Source organism: Plectropomus leopardus, chromosome 6, assembly GCF_026936395.1.
Source record: "Plectropomus leopardus strain MGB_pleo_1.0 chromosome 6, ASM2693639v1, whole genome shotgun sequence".
Classification (NCBI taxonomy): Eukaryota; Metazoa; Chordata; class Actinopteri; order Perciformes; family Serranidae; genus Plectropomus; species Plectropomus leopardus.
This window is the reverse complement of record NC_142181.1, coordinates 2,167,183-2,187,513: the sequence shown is the minus strand read 5'-3', so window position 1 is coordinate 2,187,513 and position 20,331 is coordinate 2,167,183. Positions and strand designations below refer to the sequence as shown.

Below are 20,331 nucleotides of genomic sequence, written 5' to 3'. Positions count from 1 at the left end.
ATTTACTCTGGTGTTACTGGCCCATAATACTAACAGCCACTCATAATAGTAGCCTGCTGGAAGTTTACTTTTATTTATTTTTTTATTTTATCATGAAATGTATATAACATTTATACAATAGATGTATATAATAAAGAAGACGTCAGGAACTGACAAGCGACTATGTTTCAAATAAATAAATAAATAAATAAATAAATAAATAAATGCAGACGCAGCAGGGGGCGGTGTAAATCGTATCACCATGACAACTGTGCTGACGTATGCTGAAGCCCCTCCCACTGCGTTTTGGTCCCTCCTCCTTCAGATGAAAATAGCTCCGTGCCGTCAGTGAAGAGCCATTGTACAACCTGACTGCGCGGAGGTGAACAACAAGCACTTTCACTACGTGTCGAGCAGTTTATTTGTACCTGACAGCAGAACAGCGTAACTACAGATTTGAACCGTAAAATAAATCGTACCGTCGAAGAACTAAAGGGGAAAAAAAGACCGCTTACACGAGCCGAACGACGACCGTATTTTCCACCCGGGACGCTTCACTCGGCGGAGGGATTCAACCCGACTCTTAACCGACATCCGAAGAGGAGAAAGCCGCCGGTTAGCTCCGTTTTTCCGCCTCATATCTTCATTTTACGGTCGTGCTTGGCTTTTCTCCTAGGTCTGCGCCCTTATTTAGATGGCCAGCTTCCCAGACTCTGTAAACGAAAATGATATAGGTAAGTACAAAACGCTGTTTGCATTTTAACATTTCTCAACCGCCCGTTTTAAAACTGAAAAAAATGTCACCACGTCAAAATGTTAGCATAAACTAGCTTACACGGTGACTCATACACGTTACACTGCGGTAGTTTACACAGTGTTAAAGCTCAGTGGCTAATATTTAAGCCAATGTATGTTGTGTACAATAGATATATATATATGTATGTGTGTGTGTGTGTGTGTGTGTGTGTGTGTGTGGCTACACCGAGTCATTAGCATTTCAGCTAGCTTATGTCTGAGGCGGGGTGTTACAGATGTAGGTCCGTCTCGAGACTACATTCCCCGGGCTGATAAATCTCGGATATATTATGGTTTGTTATGTTTTCACTGCACGTTTGTTTAACACGTTAATGGTTAAAAAGGCGTTTTCTTGGTGCTGGTTGCGGAAACGTAAGCTCAGACCTCCCTCCCCCCAGCTCCGGAGTGATTCATAATCTGCTTCATACAGACGTCGGTTACGTGCGAGCTCGCACTCACCGCCGCACGGCCCACAGACGCGTCTGTGCGGTATCACAACATCAGCCACACAGTTTGTGTCTTATTTAGTGTCTGTAATGTAAGCTGGTTTATTTTTAACCTTTTAAAACCTGGGCAAACTGGCTTGATTTCCTTTTAAACACATGGGAAGGAGGCATGAGCAACAGAAGAAGAAATGAGCCCCAAATTAGCAAGAAGATAGAAATGAGCTGAAAGAAAGTGAAAAACAAATAAGGAATTGATCCATAAAAAGACATTCAGACATTTTAATAATTCTGTTACGCTATTTTAAATATGTTGTCATGATGGCGGTACCAGGCATTTCCCAAGCTTTTTACTGAAATAAGTTATTAAGAGATTATTAACAAATCCAAAAAACCAACAGCGTGACAATAACTTTAAAAAAGTTTTTTTTTTTTATTATTTAAAAAGAGACAGAAAACTATCGTTAAAAATCCTTTTTAATTCTATAAAATATTTTTTAAATTTGTAATTATGATCATTATACATATATGTTTTTCTAGTTTTTTTCTTTTTTCCCTATTTTTCCCTGAGGTCTAAATAAGCAATAATATAGTAAAAAAAAAACAAACAAGAAAATTACCCGAAAATTAGTATTTATTTCCCTAGGCATTTTTCTAGCTTTTTCCTGGGTGACTGACTGAAAACTCAACCTGAAGATCAGTTAAAAAAAAAAAAAAATCCCAAACCAGAATAAACAATAAATATTTTGAGTGTAACATATTTTTTCTATATGTAAGTATAATAATGGTACATATTTTTTTTCCGTGGCTTTTCCTGGAGCACAGAAATAAGTAATAAATTAGTTACAAGTACTATAGAAACACCAGAAAATCAATTTAAAAAAAAAAAGACAAAGAAGAAATGACCTGGAGAAAGTACTTGAAAATTATAGTAATTCTGTTATATTAATTACACGTGTAATTATGATCATTATGAATAGTTTTTTCCTTAGTTATTTTAAAAATGACTTTCTAAAACCAGTTATTTTCTTGCCGTTTGTAGAACATTTCTTACTGAGTAGCTTATGGCCCTTATTTTTCCCTGTGTGTAAAAGAAATCACACCGATTTGCTCAACCTTCAAAGGTTAAATTATTGTGAAAACCATCTAAAAGCAGCACAAAACAAGTAATGTCACTCCAAGTTTCAAAGTGCCCTGTGTGTGTATATATATATATATAAAATTTGAATGAGTTCTACTTTTCTTTTTTTTGTCATAATCCGTTAATATGTATCTGCTCAAACCAACGTCTGCATTTTAGATAATGTATTTAATTTAAGTCGGAAAAAAATATCTGTAGACACCTTGTTCTTCTATAAAAATGTTAAAAGTGTGATAATAATTTTAAGTTATTGAGTTGTGAGTGAGACAAGTGTTGTGAAATTGTCTCTATCATTTTGTTCGTCATGTTTCTGGAATCTGTTACTAGGAAAACATTAGCCAAAGGTTGCTTTTCTGGTCTGAGTGTCCTTTACAAATTGACTTTGGGCAATTTTAGAGCAGTATACTCAGAGATTAAGTATGGGCCAAGAATGTGAAAATATAGAGCATTTCCCAGTAAGTTTTAATATGTTTTTATTCATAAAACTCACATGCCTTTGAGTAATTGCTTCAATGTATTTTTTTATTTTAGAGCATTAAAGCCTTTTATATTCCACCCACTGTTTTTCTTACAAGCGGTTTGGTTAGCACAGGTAGCCAATCAGAAGCCTGCATCCGAGACAAGCCTACTCGTACACGCCTGTATGTGAAGAGGTTACTGTGGGATGATTCAAATTCCTGTTGCTTGACCTGAATAAGCAAAGCGGCCGTAAAGTGTTAATAAGTGACCCTGTTGATGGGTGGAGCTGACGTAACACTGATGTTGTTGTTTCTGCAGGTAAGGCAAAGTTCATCGGTGAACTCCTGGTGCCTGCTGCTCCCTTCGACCAGAAGTCTGGGCGCGAGGCTTGGACTGTAGCCTTCGCACCCAATGGTTCCTACTTTGCTTGGTCTCAGGGGCATCGCATCGTCCGGCTCGTTCCCTGGACAGAATGCCTGAAGAACTTGTAAGTATCCTTTGAGGCTGCAATGCCCTTGATCACTGCCGGTGCAGAAAAAAACATGTATATGATGTTGTTTAACAAGTGTTAAAGGCAACGAGCAACTTCACAAGACACGGCCCAAAAATCAGCAAAAAAGTAGTTAAAAGGTTCAAGAAAATTACCTGAAAATATTTTTTAAAAATAGTATTTATTTATTGCAATCAAATTATTAGAATTATAAATATTGTTCTGTGCTCATTTTTCCCTATTTCCTTTTTGAAAATATTACAATTATCCTCCCCTGTTTTTTTTCAGGATGATCAGTCTCTGATAAAAGGTGGTATTTTTGTGGCTTAAAATAAGTAAAAATGATCATATTTTCTTTGACATTTGTGCAATTTGTGAATAAAATTTTAAATGAAAAATCAGACTTTTTTAGGAAAAGTCAGGGACCACTGCACAGTAATTTTTAATTCAACCATGTTATGTGACCTATGAATGTGAAAAAAGTCAAAACGACCTTTATGGTCATCCTAGTGTTTTAACAGAATTAAAAAAAAAACAGGTTCAGTACATTTTTGATTTATTGCCACGTCCTACCATAACCCGTCAAGGACACCAGCCATCCTGCTCATGGACTGCTCTCAGACTCAAGTGTGCTAATCTGCAGTCGCGGAAATCACTGGAATTTGTAAACCAGCAAATTCCGTTGAGATTATCAGGAACTTGAACTTGGTCCTGCTCGTTTTATGCCACTTGTTGACCTGTTGTTCTCCGTGGGCAGAGTTATTTTCACACATGAATCGCCGACTCTGTAAAGCATACTTTTAATGGTGCATATTTTCCAGTTTACTCAGATAGGACAAAGTGTGGAAAAGTTTGGCAGGAGCAGAGAACTTGTGCAGCTGGAAAATGTTACCACTGCTTTTTTTATCTGCAGTGATCAAATTACGACGCCACGAAAGCAGATCGTACTGTCAAATCTTCAGTTACCCTGCATGAAATCAAGTCATGATATAAAATGCTCACTTTGTGAATAAGTCACGTAGATCTGCATAGTGTGACTCTGTGTTAATAGAGCGATGTAGAAGTTTACTGACCCTCGGTGGACTAACCCTCCCCACACTGTACACAGAGAGGTGCTTCTCAGTTCCAAGGACATGTGGTTTGCATTATCAGCTCCTTTCTGCTTAACAGACTATTTTTCCGCTCAATAAGTCCTGGTGACTCTCAGAGCAACACGTTTGAAAGTGTCTGTAGAACAAGTGCTCTTTGTTCCCAAACATTACGTACTGTGGCTGCTTGGCTTTTTTCCTGCAGTAGCAAAAAACCACAAAACTTCACAGCTGACTCGTACCTCTGTTAAAACGCCATGTCAAGCCAGACTGTTTGGACTTTTGTTTCCACAGCAGCCTGGCAGCAGCGGACAGCCACCCCGAACTGTGCTGCTGTGCTCCTGTCTGGTTACAGTTTGTGTTAGAGACGAGATTCATAGCTCTGTTTTTAAAAGTATCTTTCTTAAGCTTTCAGTACTTTTGTAGCCTCTCTGTAAATCTGTGGTTTGGACTTGACTTTCACTTCTGTCTTGCTGCTTGTACTTCACATTGCAGCCTGATTTTACTGATGGCTCTCAGCCATATTGGAGCCAGCTGGAATGTTAATGTTATAAACAGGGTTGCTATTATTGTGATGAAGCTATAGGAACGCAATTTGTTAATCACCGAGTTTGTTTTATTAATAATGGCGCTCTTCAGTCTTCTATCAATCTTTCAGAAAGTCTTAACCATCCTCAGACATTGGAAGAAGTTTGTGTTTTTACATGGCATTACAAAAGCTCAAAACAATGGGTAACCTTAAAAATAAATACATTAATAATTTACCAAATGTCTCTTGCATTAATGTCACCAAAAAGTTTTCGAATCGAATCGAGTAGAAAGTTGAAAAGTCGTAGAGAGGAAGACAACCAACGGAAATAATCACATGAGCTGAAAAGTTTGTGAGAATCACACCGTCAGCTCGACGTGACGGTGAACAACTTTACTTTGCTGTCTGCTGCTGCAGGGGATAAACACAAACCGTGACGGCGTGACTCATCCCGGCCGTCTCTTGTTGACCTCGTCTCGCTCTCCATTCTCTGTTTCTGTAGTTCAACGGGCCACAACGGAGAGGCCACCAATGCCTCGAGCCCCCGCCGTCTGTCCCGTCAGAACAGCAGCGGAAGCCAGGTAATCCCCGCGGCCGGCGAGCCCCGCGAGCACACCATCGACTGCGGTGACATCGTCTGGGGTTTGGCCTTCGGCTCGTCGGTGCCAGAGAAGCAGAGCCGCTGTGTTAACATCGAGTGGCACCGCTTCAAGTTCGGCCAGGATCAGCTGCTACTGGCCACAGGCCTCAACAACGGTCGCATCAAGATCTGGGATGTTTACACTGGTGAGGACACCTTTTTTAAAAATATCAATAATTCTAATAACTTTATTTATACATTACCTTTGATAACAGAGATTACAAATGGGATGTATCTGATACGACAACAGAAAGCCAAATATTCCTACTAAACACAAGCGAAAAGAAAACTGGGGTAGAGTTAAGATTAAAAACAAGGTCTGTGGATTATGTCGAGTAACTGGATCATGATTTCTGGAAAGAGACATTGCTGTTGAATTTTTCAGATGCATTTGTTGGCGCTTTAAAGGACCACACATTAAAGCATAGTGCCATCTAGTTCCATTATACCAGAAAGAAGGCAGACATCCCTACGTCTGATATCTCCAACACTATCACCACACCAAAACTAGAAAACGGAAAAAACACAGATTTTTTCTTATTATGGGGTTAATTGTACCATTAACACATTATGAGTCTGCAGTTTTTCTTATTTTCTGAAACAACATACAGCCTGCCGCACCCACATTCCAGATTTTACTCCACATTTATACTCCACATGCAGCACATTCCTCTAACAATGTCCCAGCAGCAGTTAACTTTTTAAAGCGAAATCAAGTCACAAAAGAAAGGCGTGAATTACGGAAACAATTAAAGGCTATAAAGCACTACTTCTGACACAGATTTATAATTTGCACCCTGTCAGTGAATAGGTATAAATTGGCATAATAACAGGCCCAATCTTAACATTGGGAGCAAGCCAAGGCTTAGTTACAGCATGTCTGCACTAGGGCTGCCAGTTTTTTGTTATTGTTTGAATGTGGGTCAATATGAAATATTTGAATAGCCTGTAGGGCTGACTTGAACAGGAACAGAGCACTAGCTGTGCCTGAAAACATATCACTGACATTTTCACTGTGAAGTTGTATAAGCTCTCAAACTCGACTTCACTATGGATGAGTGTTTTCATGAATCCTCTGTTTTCATTTGATGTCCTGCAGGAAAACTGTTGCTGAATCTGATGGATCACACTGATATAGTGCGAGACTTGACCTTCGCTCCTGATGGCAGTCTCATGTTGGTGTCTGCATCCAGAGATAAGACCCTCCGTGTGTGGGACCTCAAAGATGATGGTATGTAGCTGAGCTGTTCCTACTGCAACTGCAACTGTCTGTTCTTTGTTCACTTCAGGGATGAACACACCTCTGTGACCTTTTGTTTAAGCCTTTAAAAAAATGTCTCTGGTGTCATTCCAGGACAAAAATGTCCGTCCTGAAACGTCAGTCCTGAGCATAATGACCTAATATTGATTCATTTTTAGAATTTTATCCCTTAAAATGCCTGTTTTTGACATGACACTACTGTGTTTTTAAATGGAAAAATAACAAAAAATGATTTATTTTCCATATGTCAGTGATTAGCAACAACATGGATTTTGATGCATTCCTGTTTTATTCATTCTGTGTTTACAGAAAAAAATCATTTCGATATGTTTATATAGAAAAAGTTAATAGTTTATAATTTTTTACATTAAATCTTTTTTGACTAACATCTTTCTTGATCATACCTACCAAATAATTCATTTTTTTAATATAATAATTCAGAATTTATACCCTTTAAACTCAAACCCTGCTGTTGACAGAAAAGGAAAGACCGTTTTTTTAAAGTAGATGGACGATTTAGGGCCTAATGCCGCCTGTACATGTGTGTTATGGTCTTCATTTATATATAATACGTCTGCACGCTGACATGAGAGTCCCTGATCTGCTGTTTGTATGGTCTGCATGAACCACAAACCACAAAATGCAGCCCTGCAGTGCTGCTTAAAACAACACACTTGGCCAGCAAGCATCCACAAATCATGTGAGCCCTGTTCTGTGTTTACTGCATATGGCCTCAGCCATGCATGGATGATAGCGGCGTGACCTACATTCCTCCCAGAAGTTGTTCATGGGTCAGTTAAAATTGGCTGTGCATGTTGATACTCTATGGCGCACTGCTCCATCTGAGATAATGTTGTTTGTCTTGTAGGTAACATGGTGAAGGTTTTGCGGGGGCATCAGAACTGGGTGTACTGCAGCGCCTTCTCCCCTGACTCCTCCATCCTGTGCTCAGTCGGCGCCGGCAAAGCGGTACGTACACCAGTTCCTGTTTACTTCTTTTGATGGGATTGCTAGCTAATCTTTGTTCAATTGCTTGTGACCAGTTATGCTCAATCAGCTTACAAATGAAAACCCGTCTGCCCTGCCCTCCCATTTCCACCTCAGAGCAAACTGTGCTCGGTGTCATGATAAGTTGTGCTACCTGCATGTAGTTTGGTTTTGTTTGCAGTGGAAAAAAATCAGGCTTTGGGTGTTCTGAAGTTTGCATGCAGAGCAGACAACTGTTTTCACTATTGGTATATAGCTGAAATTAACTTGTTTCATCCTATTTTAGTATTTATGTTGAAGTGGGGGAGACCAAACTGAATATTTAATTGATAACAGTAAGGGAATCTTAAATTAATAAATACATATATATATACATATATATATATAAATATATATTAGGGGTGGGCGATATACGTGATGTATCACTGCGTGTTTCACATGTGATTTATAAAATGGCTATATCGCGAACATCAAGTATAAATTGTCACGTTTTTATAAGCCACTGGTGTTTTGGTTCTCACTCTCCTCTTCGGCGCTCTCTCTCTCTCACACAGACACACACACAAAGCAGAGCTTTTGCAGAGCTCCAGACTGTAACTATTTAGTCACATTTTGCAACCATGGAGCACTACTGCGATTTGCAAATAGTATTTATATATGAACTGGAGAGCTGTTCAGTATTTAATTTTATTATATGACAGTAACTACTTTATTTAACTATATTTTACCTGCAGTTCATTCAGCATTTTTTTCCTTTTAGTAGTTAAAATTAGTTTAAAGGACACAAAATTATCGTGATATACAGTATATATTGTGTATCACCAAATAGGGTTAAAATATTGAGATAATATTTTAAAGCCATATCGCCTAGCCCTAATGTGTGTGTGTATATATATATAGTAAAAAAAAAAAAACACTAGCCAAACTTATATGTTGTTTTGAAAACAATCCCCCTGACCTTAAGTAAACCTACATATGATCAAAGTTCAGATAAGAAAAACATGACAAACACTTCCTTTTTTTATGATATGTTGAATTAACTTCCCATATTTATGCAGCCGTTAGGTTCCTGGATATTAATTACATTGACCGGCCACCATTAGTTCACCCTCTCTACAATGTTGCAGCTCTAAGTCAGTCTGAACATGGTTGTAATGGTAGACATGGTGGAAGCTTTGTTAGGCTGTGTGTGTCCCTACAGTGTGTGTCTTGCTCTCCCTGTCACAGGTGGTGGCAGAGCTCAGTGTGTGATTGGTTTTGAAGGGAGCGCCGCGCTGACATTTTGAGCAGCCGGTGTAAACCGGGGACGCACAGTGCGCAATGCCCAAAGGCCTGGCCAGGGGCAGCCTGGCACCAATCTGTACGTAGGTGCTGCTCCGTGTCTGTCTACCTCTGCAGTTCCTCTATTTATTTTAATTTCAGTCATTAAACTGGTTATTGAATACTCCCTCTACCCCCCCCTCCCCCCACCTCTCTCCTAAACACCCCCCCCACCTCCATCTTTAAATAGCTCCGTCCACTGTCTGCACACTCCAGCTTCTCTTTTGTCACTAGGATTTCTGTGACTGTCAGTATAAATGTGTAGGTAGGATACAGTGTAGCATTGTAACGCTGCTAATGGCAAGTTATAGACAACAGTTCAGCCAGCCACAGCAGTTTGACAAACACCTGCCCCCCCCTCCCTTCACTGTCACTGTTGGCCAGCAGCTTCCAGCGCTTTGCAAATGTCACTCCCCTTTTTACAAACTATTGTTCATCTGCTGATATTTTTATAAGATATTTATTGAGCATTTGCAGAGCAATTATAACCTAAAACTGTCTGCTGCTTCCTTAAAGTTTACATAAGAGCCAACCCGTTTGTGAGAAAAACAGTTGACAAATTGTCCAGTTATTGTGTAACTTTTCCGTCTTCAGTTCCTCTGTGGCTTTTTTCAGCTTTTTATAAAAAGCATTTCAGTGTTTCTGCTGTAGGCAGCAACAGCATAACAGCAATAGATTACATCAATTCTCCATCAGCACATTTGTGATTTAAAAAAAAAAACAGCTTAAAAATCCCAACAAGAAAATTATGTTTTTGTTTTTAACTTCAATTAGGAAACTAGTTCGTACAAAGAGGGAGAAACTGAGCCGTTAGTCTGCATGTGATGTGTTGTGATTCAGATGTGGATCATTAACTGTACTTGTTCTCTAACTGCAGCACATTAACCCTTTGAATCCTGGATCATTTTTTTCTTGTGCTGCATTCAGACGCCTCTCAAAAGCATTTAAACTAACGAAACGTAAGCAAATTGTTTTGATTTCTTTCAACATGGTGTGGAAAGGCAAAGAGCAATTTGGAAAGAAATGTCCAGCAAAATGAAAAAAAAAGTTTAAATCTTTCTATTTTTTCTCTATTTAAATTTTTATGTAATATAATTTATTTGCAATGTCTTACAATTTTTGGCTCATTTCTTGTGAAGCTGCTAATTGCCTTTTTCCCCCCATGTTTTGAATGAAATCAAGCCAGTATGCTCAGGTTTCAAAGGGTTAAAAGCATTATTGATTATGGCAAATCAAAGAGTGACAAGGTGCAGAAGTTTGAAGTTTAGTCTCTCAATGATGCATTGATCTGGAGCAGAAATATTAAACATTCTGATCATGGCTGACTGTTAAAAGCAAAATGCTTCCACAGATTATTACTTTTCTACCAGTGTGTATGTGTGTTACAGTATGTATGTGTGTGTATGTGTGTGCATATGTGTATTTTGCCAGAGGTATCAATCCTTTGGCCATAAAATATTCTTTTCTCTTGCAGTATCTGTCTCTCTTCGTAGGCTTCTGCCGGAGGTGCGAGCCTATTGTAAACACAGTGAACTAAAACTCTGAAAGGGGAAACCAGTGGAGTAACTTTATGTTACCTTAAGTTACTACTTGTTTTATTTTCTCTTTTTTGTGTAGACTTTTTTGTAACAATAATTGAAGTATTTATTTAGTTTATTTAATAACATATTAAAAGATGTATACATATAAATTCTGATTTTGTAGTTAAATACTGTTACATAAAGATGTTAAATCTAATTGTCACTGTAGGTGTAGTGTTGCATTTTGACATAGCCTTGCTGCTTGCGTAGCATGTGCTCTTTTGTTTGTTTCGGCCTGGTTAACGGCTACAAAGCATAACAATGACACTGAGCATAACTTGAATATAACTGTTTAATTCTGTTTTAATTCTGTTGACTAATTTAATTATGTGCATATAGTAATGATAAGTGTAAAATAGCACATTTATACTCTATCAGAATCATGTCACGAGCTATAACAGTCCCCTCTTCACGTTGCAGGTGTTCCTATGGAACATGGATAAGTACACCTTGATCCGGAAGCTGGAGGGGCACCACAATGATGTGGTGTCTTGTGAGTTTTCACCAGATGGGGCGCTGTTGGCCACCGCCTCTTATGACACACGGGTCATCGTATGGGACCACCACAAGGCCACCATCTTGCTGGAACTGGGGTATGAAGAAACATGCAATTATTTTTATTATTTGCAAAAAACAAAAATGTATTTTGTGTACCCGGATTTGAAGATAACTTAAAATGCTCATCCCTGCTGCACACATTCAAGCTGCTCTCTCGTTCTAATCGTCAGCTTTTGTAAAGCCTGCTAGTTTTCATTATAAAATCTGAGTTATAACAGTAACCTTGATCTGTGTCTCAAACTACACGTGAGGTCCTTGAATTTGGGGGAATTGGGCCTGGAAAGTCCTCAAAGTCCTTATGTCTGATATTTCAAAAAAGGTGTGGAAACATTGATCTGCTGAAGACCCCAAGATGCTGTTGTGTTTTGTTAACTTGCTTGAGTGTCTTTATTTTTTATATGTATTTTATTAGGAATTGACAGATTATTGGGGCCGATATTTGGCAGTTTGCCGATTATCTGTATCACATTTTATTTCAATGATAGCCGGTAAAATTAGAACGTGTCAGCATTGGAGGAACTTTTACCTTGTAAAACCTCATTGAGCTGTTGTTATTTATACATTGTTCATTTCAATTTGCACTTGACTTTATAAAAAGTAAAATAGAGAAAAATTTCAGTTTTGATTAAACATTTGCTAAAGGCTTATAAACAGTGGTTTGTGCTGGAGTTTATTATATTCCAAATTCTATTGGAATTTAACAAATATTCTGTTGACAGTAGAATTTTATTGTAAATGCATATTGGTTCCAAATATCAGCCATTAGTCTCATTAACTACTAATAATCGGTATGGACCCTTAAAAACCGACATCGGTTGACTCCTAGACTTTATGCCAGTTTGTTTTGTGAAATAACCTTTATTGATTTATTTATTGTTTGATCTACCAGTGCTAATAACAGAATAATGGTGAATGCCAGAACATAGTGAGCAAAGTTGACTCAGTGAGTCATTTTCCCAGCAACATGCCTGCATCTCTGCTGGTCATAACAGACCGAATAAGGCTGTTATTGCAAAACCCCTGAGGTTACAGAATTGAGCAACTGCATTTTAATGCAACATTTCATTTTCAAAAGAATGAATGTGTAGTTTAAGTTATATACTGATTGATTGTAAAAGGTAGAACAGCCTCACCTCTTTAAAACAGGAAATGTTTACATACTGTGTTGTGTTCGTGTTCTGTTTTTTAACTCTTTCTTTCTTTTATTTTTTTTATAGCCATCTCTTCCCTCCTCCGTCACCCATATTTGCTGGAGGGGCAAATGACCGCTGGGTTCGCTCTGTGAGCTTCTGTCCTGATGGCCGCCACATTGCCAGCATTACAGATGACAGGTAAGACACTGAGCGACCTCAGAGTTAAAAGTATTTCATAAATGGCTATATGGTGTTTTTTCTGTCTATCTCAGTTGACACTTTGGTGTTTTAATGGTTAGTTGTGGGTCTCTGATTTTGGTTTTCTTTCTTAGTTGTGTGTTAAACTTCATATAAAGGTGTTGTCCCATATTGAGGAAAGTGCAGAGCATAACTTATAGAAAACCCCCGAAAAAACACTGTCTGATATTTGCAAAAATATATTTTAATGCAACATTTTGGTACTAGACCACCTGATGCCTGATGAAAGTCTAGTACCAAAAACGTTACATTAAAATAATGATTTTTGTAAGTTAGATATTGTTTTTCACTGAAACCATGAGCACCATAGAAGACCTTAATATCGGCATAGTAAACAATAGAGACGCAAAAAAAAGGTCTAAATAAATAATGAAAGTATTTCCACCTGTGCTGTTCAATTCTTTTATGCTAGAACTGGGGTAAGAAGAAATATGCAAGTATTAATAATTGAATGTGTGTACCAGAATTTGAAGATTACTTAAAATGCTCATCCCTGGTGCACACATTCAGGCTGTTCTCAATTTTTAATCGTGAGCTTTTGTAAAGCCTAAAATAAGTAAAAAAGTCCTTAAAGTCCTTGAATCCCTCAGATGCAAAGTCCTTAAAACCCTGAGTTGCTGTTGGATGCCATGGAGAACTTGAGTCTTGTTAACCTGCTTGAATATCTTACATTTTTAATGTATTTTATTAGGAGTTGACAGATTGTCAGGGCCTATATTTGGTGTTTTGCAGATTGTCTGTTTCGGCATTTGATTTTAATGATAGCTGATACAATTAATTAATTAAAAAGTGCAAGGAAACATTGGAGGAACTTTTACTTTTTTATTTATTTATTTTTCTTTTTTCTTCAAGTGAGCTAAAGGGAAAAAACAACCTATAATTTAAGTAAATATTAGCTCGGAATTGAAGTTTTACGGTATGACGTGTGTGTGTGTATATATATATATATATATATATATATATATATATATTTTTTTTTTTTTTTTTTTATTTATTTTATTTTTTTTTTTTTTCCCATATCAGGGACATTGACTTTTTCATGGTGTCTGCTGTAGGAGGTTAGATGTATCAACGTGACAGTTTCATCAGGAGATAAACAAGTGCACTTCTGTTTCAAAGTGTACAAATCCTGACTGAAAAATGACTTCAGTATGAGCTTCGACACAAACCCACATGTTCAGCTTTGAGCCTCATGAGTGGATCTTAGTGCGCTCTGATGCTTATTAGTGCACACGGCTGCTGTGTAAACAGAGCGCAGCAGAAAAGCTTCTCTGTTTGCTGCTATTTGTTTTTAAATCTCGCACTGAGTCATGAGTCTTAATGGGGCCGGAGAGCGCAGAGCTACTGTATGCTGCTCTGTTTGGACTGGTCACATGACGAGTCACAAGTTGGCTATTAATCACTCTGATGGCTGGCTGGCCGAGGGCTCATTTGTTGGCAGGAAATACGTTGAGAAGAGAGGCAGAGGGAACCTCTGTAAAATGGCGGTTGTGGAAAAAAAGCCCTCCCCCTGAAGGGAAAACACTGGCAGTCAGAGCGTTTTGACCAGCAGTGGAGTGTTTTTAGGAACATTAAAATGAGGAAATACAAGGAATCAACAGATTCAAATGAATAGAGAAGTGTTTATGACTTTTTTTTTTTTTGCTTTATTCAGAGAAAAATAGACTGACAAGCTCTTGCCAGATTACCATGACATTAGATGTCTGAATCCTCTACATCTAATTTATAATCTAAGCATGTTAATTTAGATTGTTAAAAGTCTTATCAGTCTCAGGGTTAGATTAGCAATAAACTTTGATAAACTTAACTTTAATAAACTGATTACATGCGACACAGTGTATATTGCTATATTTTTAAATGTCCTTTAAACTACTGTTAACTAACTTCTGTCAAAATTGTCTAACAACAACAACAACATAATAAGTGGATGTCTGTAGCTTGTGCTGTTGCCAAAAAGTTGATTTTGTGTAAATGGAGAGACAGCAGTGCTCTACACATTCAAGACTGGACTGATGCAATGTTGCAAATAGCTAAATTCGCTGGCTTTTTAAAAGAGCTTGATAGGCTGCATGAAGTGCAAAGTGCAGTCATGTTAAATAGTTAAAATATCACTCATGGAACAAGCTGCGATACATTGAATATATTCGCTGTATCGCCCAACCTTAATTACATCCATGCCATCCAATAATAACCACAGACTGTGTAAAATAATGGATGTAGCCACAATGACATCACCCGTTGGTTTGTGGACTCCCGTTTTAAACGTCACATTTGATATTTGGCCCTCAACATCTTGGATTTTTTGGAGCCAGAAGTGACCATATTTGGACAACAAAAGTGTGGAGATAACGCTTGCTGCTAGCTTGGTAAGCACAGTGTTTTTACACCTATCATAAACTGACCATGCTAATGCTTATTTTGGCTAGCAATAAAAAACAGGCTTAAAACCATTAAGAAAATTTACAGACAAAATAATATGCGACTCTTTAGGGGTGCAGTGTTTCTATACGCTGATGTTTGTGTTTTTAGATTGTAATTATCGGCAGCCTCTAAGGCTTTTAGATTTTCAGTCTTGTTAAACCTTTGAGACAAAAGCAAATTGGCTTGATGTCTTTCAAAAACATGATAAAAGGCGATGAGAATCTGAAAAAGAAAAGACCCAGAAATTACCAAAAAAAGGTACAATAAAATTACCTGAAAATCAGAAAAAATTAGAAAAATAAAGGAGTAAAAGGAAAATGAACTGAGTCAAAGTGCCAAATAATAATAATGTTAAATCATTTAAAATATATAATTGTAAGTTTAGTTTTTCGGACATTTTCCCCCCGCTTCTTTAAAAATGATTTTCCAAATCTACTAATTTCTTGTAATTTGCAGAACAGTTCTTGTTGCTTGTTGCCTTTTTTCACCTGTTTTCAAATGAAAGCAAACCAATTTGCTCCAATTACAGAGGTTTCAATACTTGCGAAGGTGTCTGAACGTAGCACGAGAAAAGTGTAAAGTTAGGAGTGTCATGAGAGACGGATATTTGTTTAAAACAGAAAAACATTGAAGCAGCAGAGGCAGAGATATCTTGACTTTTAGTGTCGATTGTGGGTCAGAAAAAGATTTTACATTTCCCATGATGCAACCATCATGTTTTTTTAAGCACGCAGTTTAGATTGTGACAGTGTTTTTTGTCTCGGTCTCTGCTCAGGCTGGTTCGGTTCTGGAGCATCGAGGAACGGGCTCCTCAGGCCATCTCCTCGCTCTCTAACGGCCTCTGCTGTGCCTTCTCCGCTGAAGGAGGCGTCCTTGCCGCTGGGTAAGTCTCCGTGTACCGACACTATAAGCTGCTTTTTTCAAAACCCAAAAATCAAAAATTTTGATCTTGTCAGTACTGCTGTCGAGTCCTGTGGGATCTATAACATAACGTCACATCTCCAGTCGAGTCATTTAAGTCCGGTCACTGATTCGCATACATCGATTTGCTCACATTGATTTTTACATCATCATCATCCACTCACAGCAGTGAGAAACACACCCAAACTTTTCAGAAAGTCCCGTCAGTTCAAAATATGTTGAAATCTGAGTTAAAATCAGCAGGATAAGAGCTTGTTAGCTAAATAAACGTGGACGCATTAGGTTTCATTGCGATATGTCCAAGGTCGTCTCAGTAAAATGACTATTAGGCAAAGGTAAATAAAACGTCATCATGATGTGTTCAAATGTAACATCAAGAAAAAGAAACTGTAGTTTTTAACGAATAAAACAATAATAATAATTATTATAATTAATAAACTTAATAAATAAGTAAAAAAAAATTAAAAACAACAGTATTACAATATTACAGAATACAACTACATTAACAATAATAATCAAATGATAATAATAATTAATTCACCAATCAATCAACCGATTTCAAATTAAAAACATTTTTAAAAAGCCTTTGTTGAGGACTCAATAGTGGTGGTTAATAAAAATGAACAGTCCCCATCCCAAACTGAGACACACCCTCCTGAACACACACACGCACACACACACACACACACTCAGTGTGTCTCAGTCACACCCTATGAAACCAGTTCTCCGTGTTTTGTTCCAGTTTGTGGGCGCTGTTAGCGAGCTCTGAGCGTTCTCTGCAATTTTCTTGCCAGTTTTAGTGTCAAAATTGCGTCTGTGCTTTGTTTGATTTGTTTTTTTTGTTTGGTTTTGTTTTGTTTGCAGGACTCGTGACGGCAGCGTGCACTTCTGGGAGTGTCCGCGTAGCGTTGCCAGCCTGCAGCACATGTGCAGGATGTCTCTCCGCCGGGTGCTGACCACCCAGCAGGTGGAAGACCTGGCGATTCCCACGCCGCTGCGCGACTACCTGACCTACAAGGTCATCTAATTCCCCCCGACCCAACTGCACCATGCTGGAGAACCAATGAATTATTTTCTAAAAAAAAAAAAAACAAAACAAAAAACAGTTTTTCACAGAACTTAGTCGAACGCAACCAGGACAGGAGGAAAATCCCGGAGCTACGTTCTCGACCGAAACCCCGCCACCTCCACTCACAGCAGGATATTGTGTTGTTTTGTAAATATTTATTTTTGTAAGTAATTGAGTGTGATTCTGAGGCCTCCTGCGCCCTCCGACACCTCGCTGGGTTCAGCTCCTCTTCCGGCTCGCCACCAGGTTCAGTAAACCTTCATCTTTTCTTCCGACTTGAAACGTCTGTTGCACTTAATGTGAGAAGCTTTGCGGCTGCGCTTAATGTCTGTTTCTCTGTGTGTGAGTGAGCTAAAGGGAAGAGACGCCGGGTGCTTAAAGCACGCCGGGTGCTCGAGGCCGACACTCTGTGAAACACTGATACTGCTGGCGTGTAGTTTCTTTACATCACATCAGTGGCATAAAAGAAAAACAATCAAGCTGTTTTTTAAGTGATTTTTAATATTTCTCTAAAACAGTTTTTGCCCCGACATGACACACTTGACTCTGAAGCCGGGACTTCTTTAATGTGCGTGAGCAGCAGTTTTTATTTCAGATACAAAACCATTTGCAAAATGTGTCAGACCTTCAATGATCCAACACAGTGTAATTAAATTCCTGCAGTTTGGTCACAGCAGAGCGAGAATTCTCAATCGCGGCAGACATATTAGTATATCAGCTATTTGCAGAAATATTGGTGTTGGCATATATTTACGCTGCTAAATTACAAGAAGTTGAATAAGAGATAAACCAAAGATCTTTTAAAAAGCAGCAATTTATAGTTTGTCCACACATTTTACAGTGTTTTTTTTAACACTGTAAAATGTTCTGCGCAGGGCAGCGTAAACCCATTGAAATCTGAGCAAATTGATTTCTCTTAAAAACATTCAAAAACACAAAGAACAGCAAAAGAAAAAATGACCCCAAAATTAGCAAGAAATTAATAAAAAGTACAAGAAAATTACTTGGATTATTTAAAAAAAAAAAAAGAAAAGAAATTTTAAAAATGGAATTATGATAATTATTTAATATTATTATGATATTTAAAATAATTTAATTTTTTCCTAGCTAAAAAAAAAGATTTCTAAATCGGCTTTTTTTTTTGTAATTTTGTGTAACATTTCTTATGAGGTTGCTCATTGTCTTTGCTCATTTTCATGTTTTTGAAAGAAAAACAGCACAAAAAAATGTATGTAGCTCCAGGTTTCAGAGGATTAAATCAATTGATATATTATTGAATTTAAAAAAAAACTTGATCAAACTCAGAATTAACCCTTAAAAACCCTGTCTGAAGGTCTGCTGGTTCATCATAGATCTGTGTGGCAGTATCGTTTTTCTTTTTTGCTTTAAAGCTGCCCTGCAGAGTTCCTGACCACCAGTTTGGAGCTGGATTTATGAGGAGGTCGCCTTTTTGTTTCTGCTGCAAGCTTTAGCAGGGTGACACTTTCCGAATGGTTTCACGCTGGTTTGATAGTTTTGGTAATGTGCCGAAAAAAAACAGCAAAACGCGGAAATAAGATTAGAAATGGATGTAAACAGCGTCGGCTCCAGAATGACTGAAATCGCTTTGCAAAAGATTTCCTCTTCCAACACACTCATCAGGCCTCAAGAAAACACGAGAAAACACACATCATGTGATGAAAAACACTGAATGTAAACAATAACTTTGTTTACAAAAAAAACTCCACACGTTACCTTTTACAACCCTAAAATGGCCCCGAAATATGCTACCTGATTTCACGATGCAGGTGTAGCCCGCCCGAACATGTCTCAGGCTGGAGATATAAATGGCAGTATACTTAAAGTGTGTGTGTGTGTGTGTGTGTGTGTGTGTGTGTGTGTGTGTGTGTGTGTGTGTGTGTGTGTGGCCTGCCCTGACGTGGCAGTACGAAGCCTTGAGATCAGTGTTTCACACTGAAGCGAAGCACCTCTGCCGCTTAACTACTATCTATATTTGAACTTGTACAAACGCCTGTATACAGTTTCATGTGATATGTGTGTATATATTATATATATATAAAATTGTATCATGTCTATAAACTAGTTTTAAGATTTTTGTTTTATTTTTCTCCCCACTTTGTCACTTAAATTCCAGCTCTTTTGACGAACATTTGTATTTTTGTATTTTTTGTTCTCCTTTAAATGTGAAAGTGTCTACAAACAACTACACGTCTTATCGCTAAAGCGCAGGAAGGTGCACCGCAGATCGTAGCGGGTCCAATTTAGTCTTTTTGCTGTCGATAGAAATCACAATAAACAATTCAAGCGACCCGAAGATAATCAAAAGCTGCAGACTGATCGTCCGTGCGTTGACCTTCGTGTTCACTCTCGATGCAAACACACGCTCGTGATAATCCACGAAGAAGCAGCATTCTTAAAATCGTCTGTTTCTTGATTGTCATTTTCAGCTCGTCAGTGTTTGCGAGCGTAAAAACTATTCGCGATAAATGAGAGTTGTTTTTTTTCTGAAAGTTACGTACCTACTTTGTATTCGGAATTTCAATTTGCGCAGTTTGAGGGTTAACGGAAACCCGCCGACTGTCGTGTCGTCCTTCTTTGCAGTAAGTTCCCTGACGGTCAGTGCTAATGCCAAAGGTTTTCAGATCGTTGGTTCGTCATAATTGTTTCGTGAATGGGCTGCAGAGTTCTCTGTACGTGATGATGTTCGTGTTCCTGCGTTTCAAAAATCACAGTCCTGCCTCAGTGACACGCAGTATGAAGCGCTAAATACATCAGATATATATGAATGTACAAAGTTCCTTTTTTGTAATTTTTTTTGTTTGTGTGTAGTTTTAATAAAGGCTTTTTGACAAAATTATTATTATTGTGTTTGTGTTCATTCAATCATTGCGTTTTCCTGCAGGGATTGTGCCACCAAAAGCAGGTATTCGAAGCCCGCTTTTAGTACGCAAAGAGGGAGACTTTATAACCAAAGCTGACGGAGACGGACACCAGTGAGGAGCACGGACGTGACGAGTTCGTACGTTCGCTCTTTCATCGGGATCCTCAGCGTTTGTTCGACGTGCCATATTGTGGCGTTTTTGGTCGTTTTTGCAACATTTAATGCTATGACGTAACTCAGCACGCTATTTAATGCAGTTTTCAGCAGTTTTCAGATGTTTTTGGGACATGTCATTTTTTGACATTTATGCCATACTATATTATGCCACGTTATTTTTTTGGTTCATTTTCTCAACATGCCATGTTATGGTGTTTACGG

The 20,331-nt window shown here is 38.1% G+C and overlaps 1 protein-coding gene across 1 annotated transcript; it reads left to right on the top strand.

The window, feature by feature from the left end:
* Positions 1-324: 324 nt before the first annotated feature.
* Positions 325-19,929, top strand: wsb1 (WD repeat and SOCS box containing 1). Its single transcript, XM_088078486.1, has 9 exons — positions 325-713; positions 3,136-3,304; positions 5,427-5,710; positions 6,664-6,795; positions 7,694-7,794; positions 11,133-11,305; positions 12,488-12,601; positions 15,858-15,965; positions 16,868-19,929. The coding sequence occupies exons 1-9, from the start codon at positions 674-676 to the stop codon at positions 17,028-17,030; spliced, it is 1,284 nt and encodes a 427-aa protein (XP_087934612.1). The 5' UTR covers positions 325-673; the 3' UTR covers positions 17,031-19,929.
* The last annotated feature ends 402 nt before the right edge of the window (positions 19,930-20,331 follow it).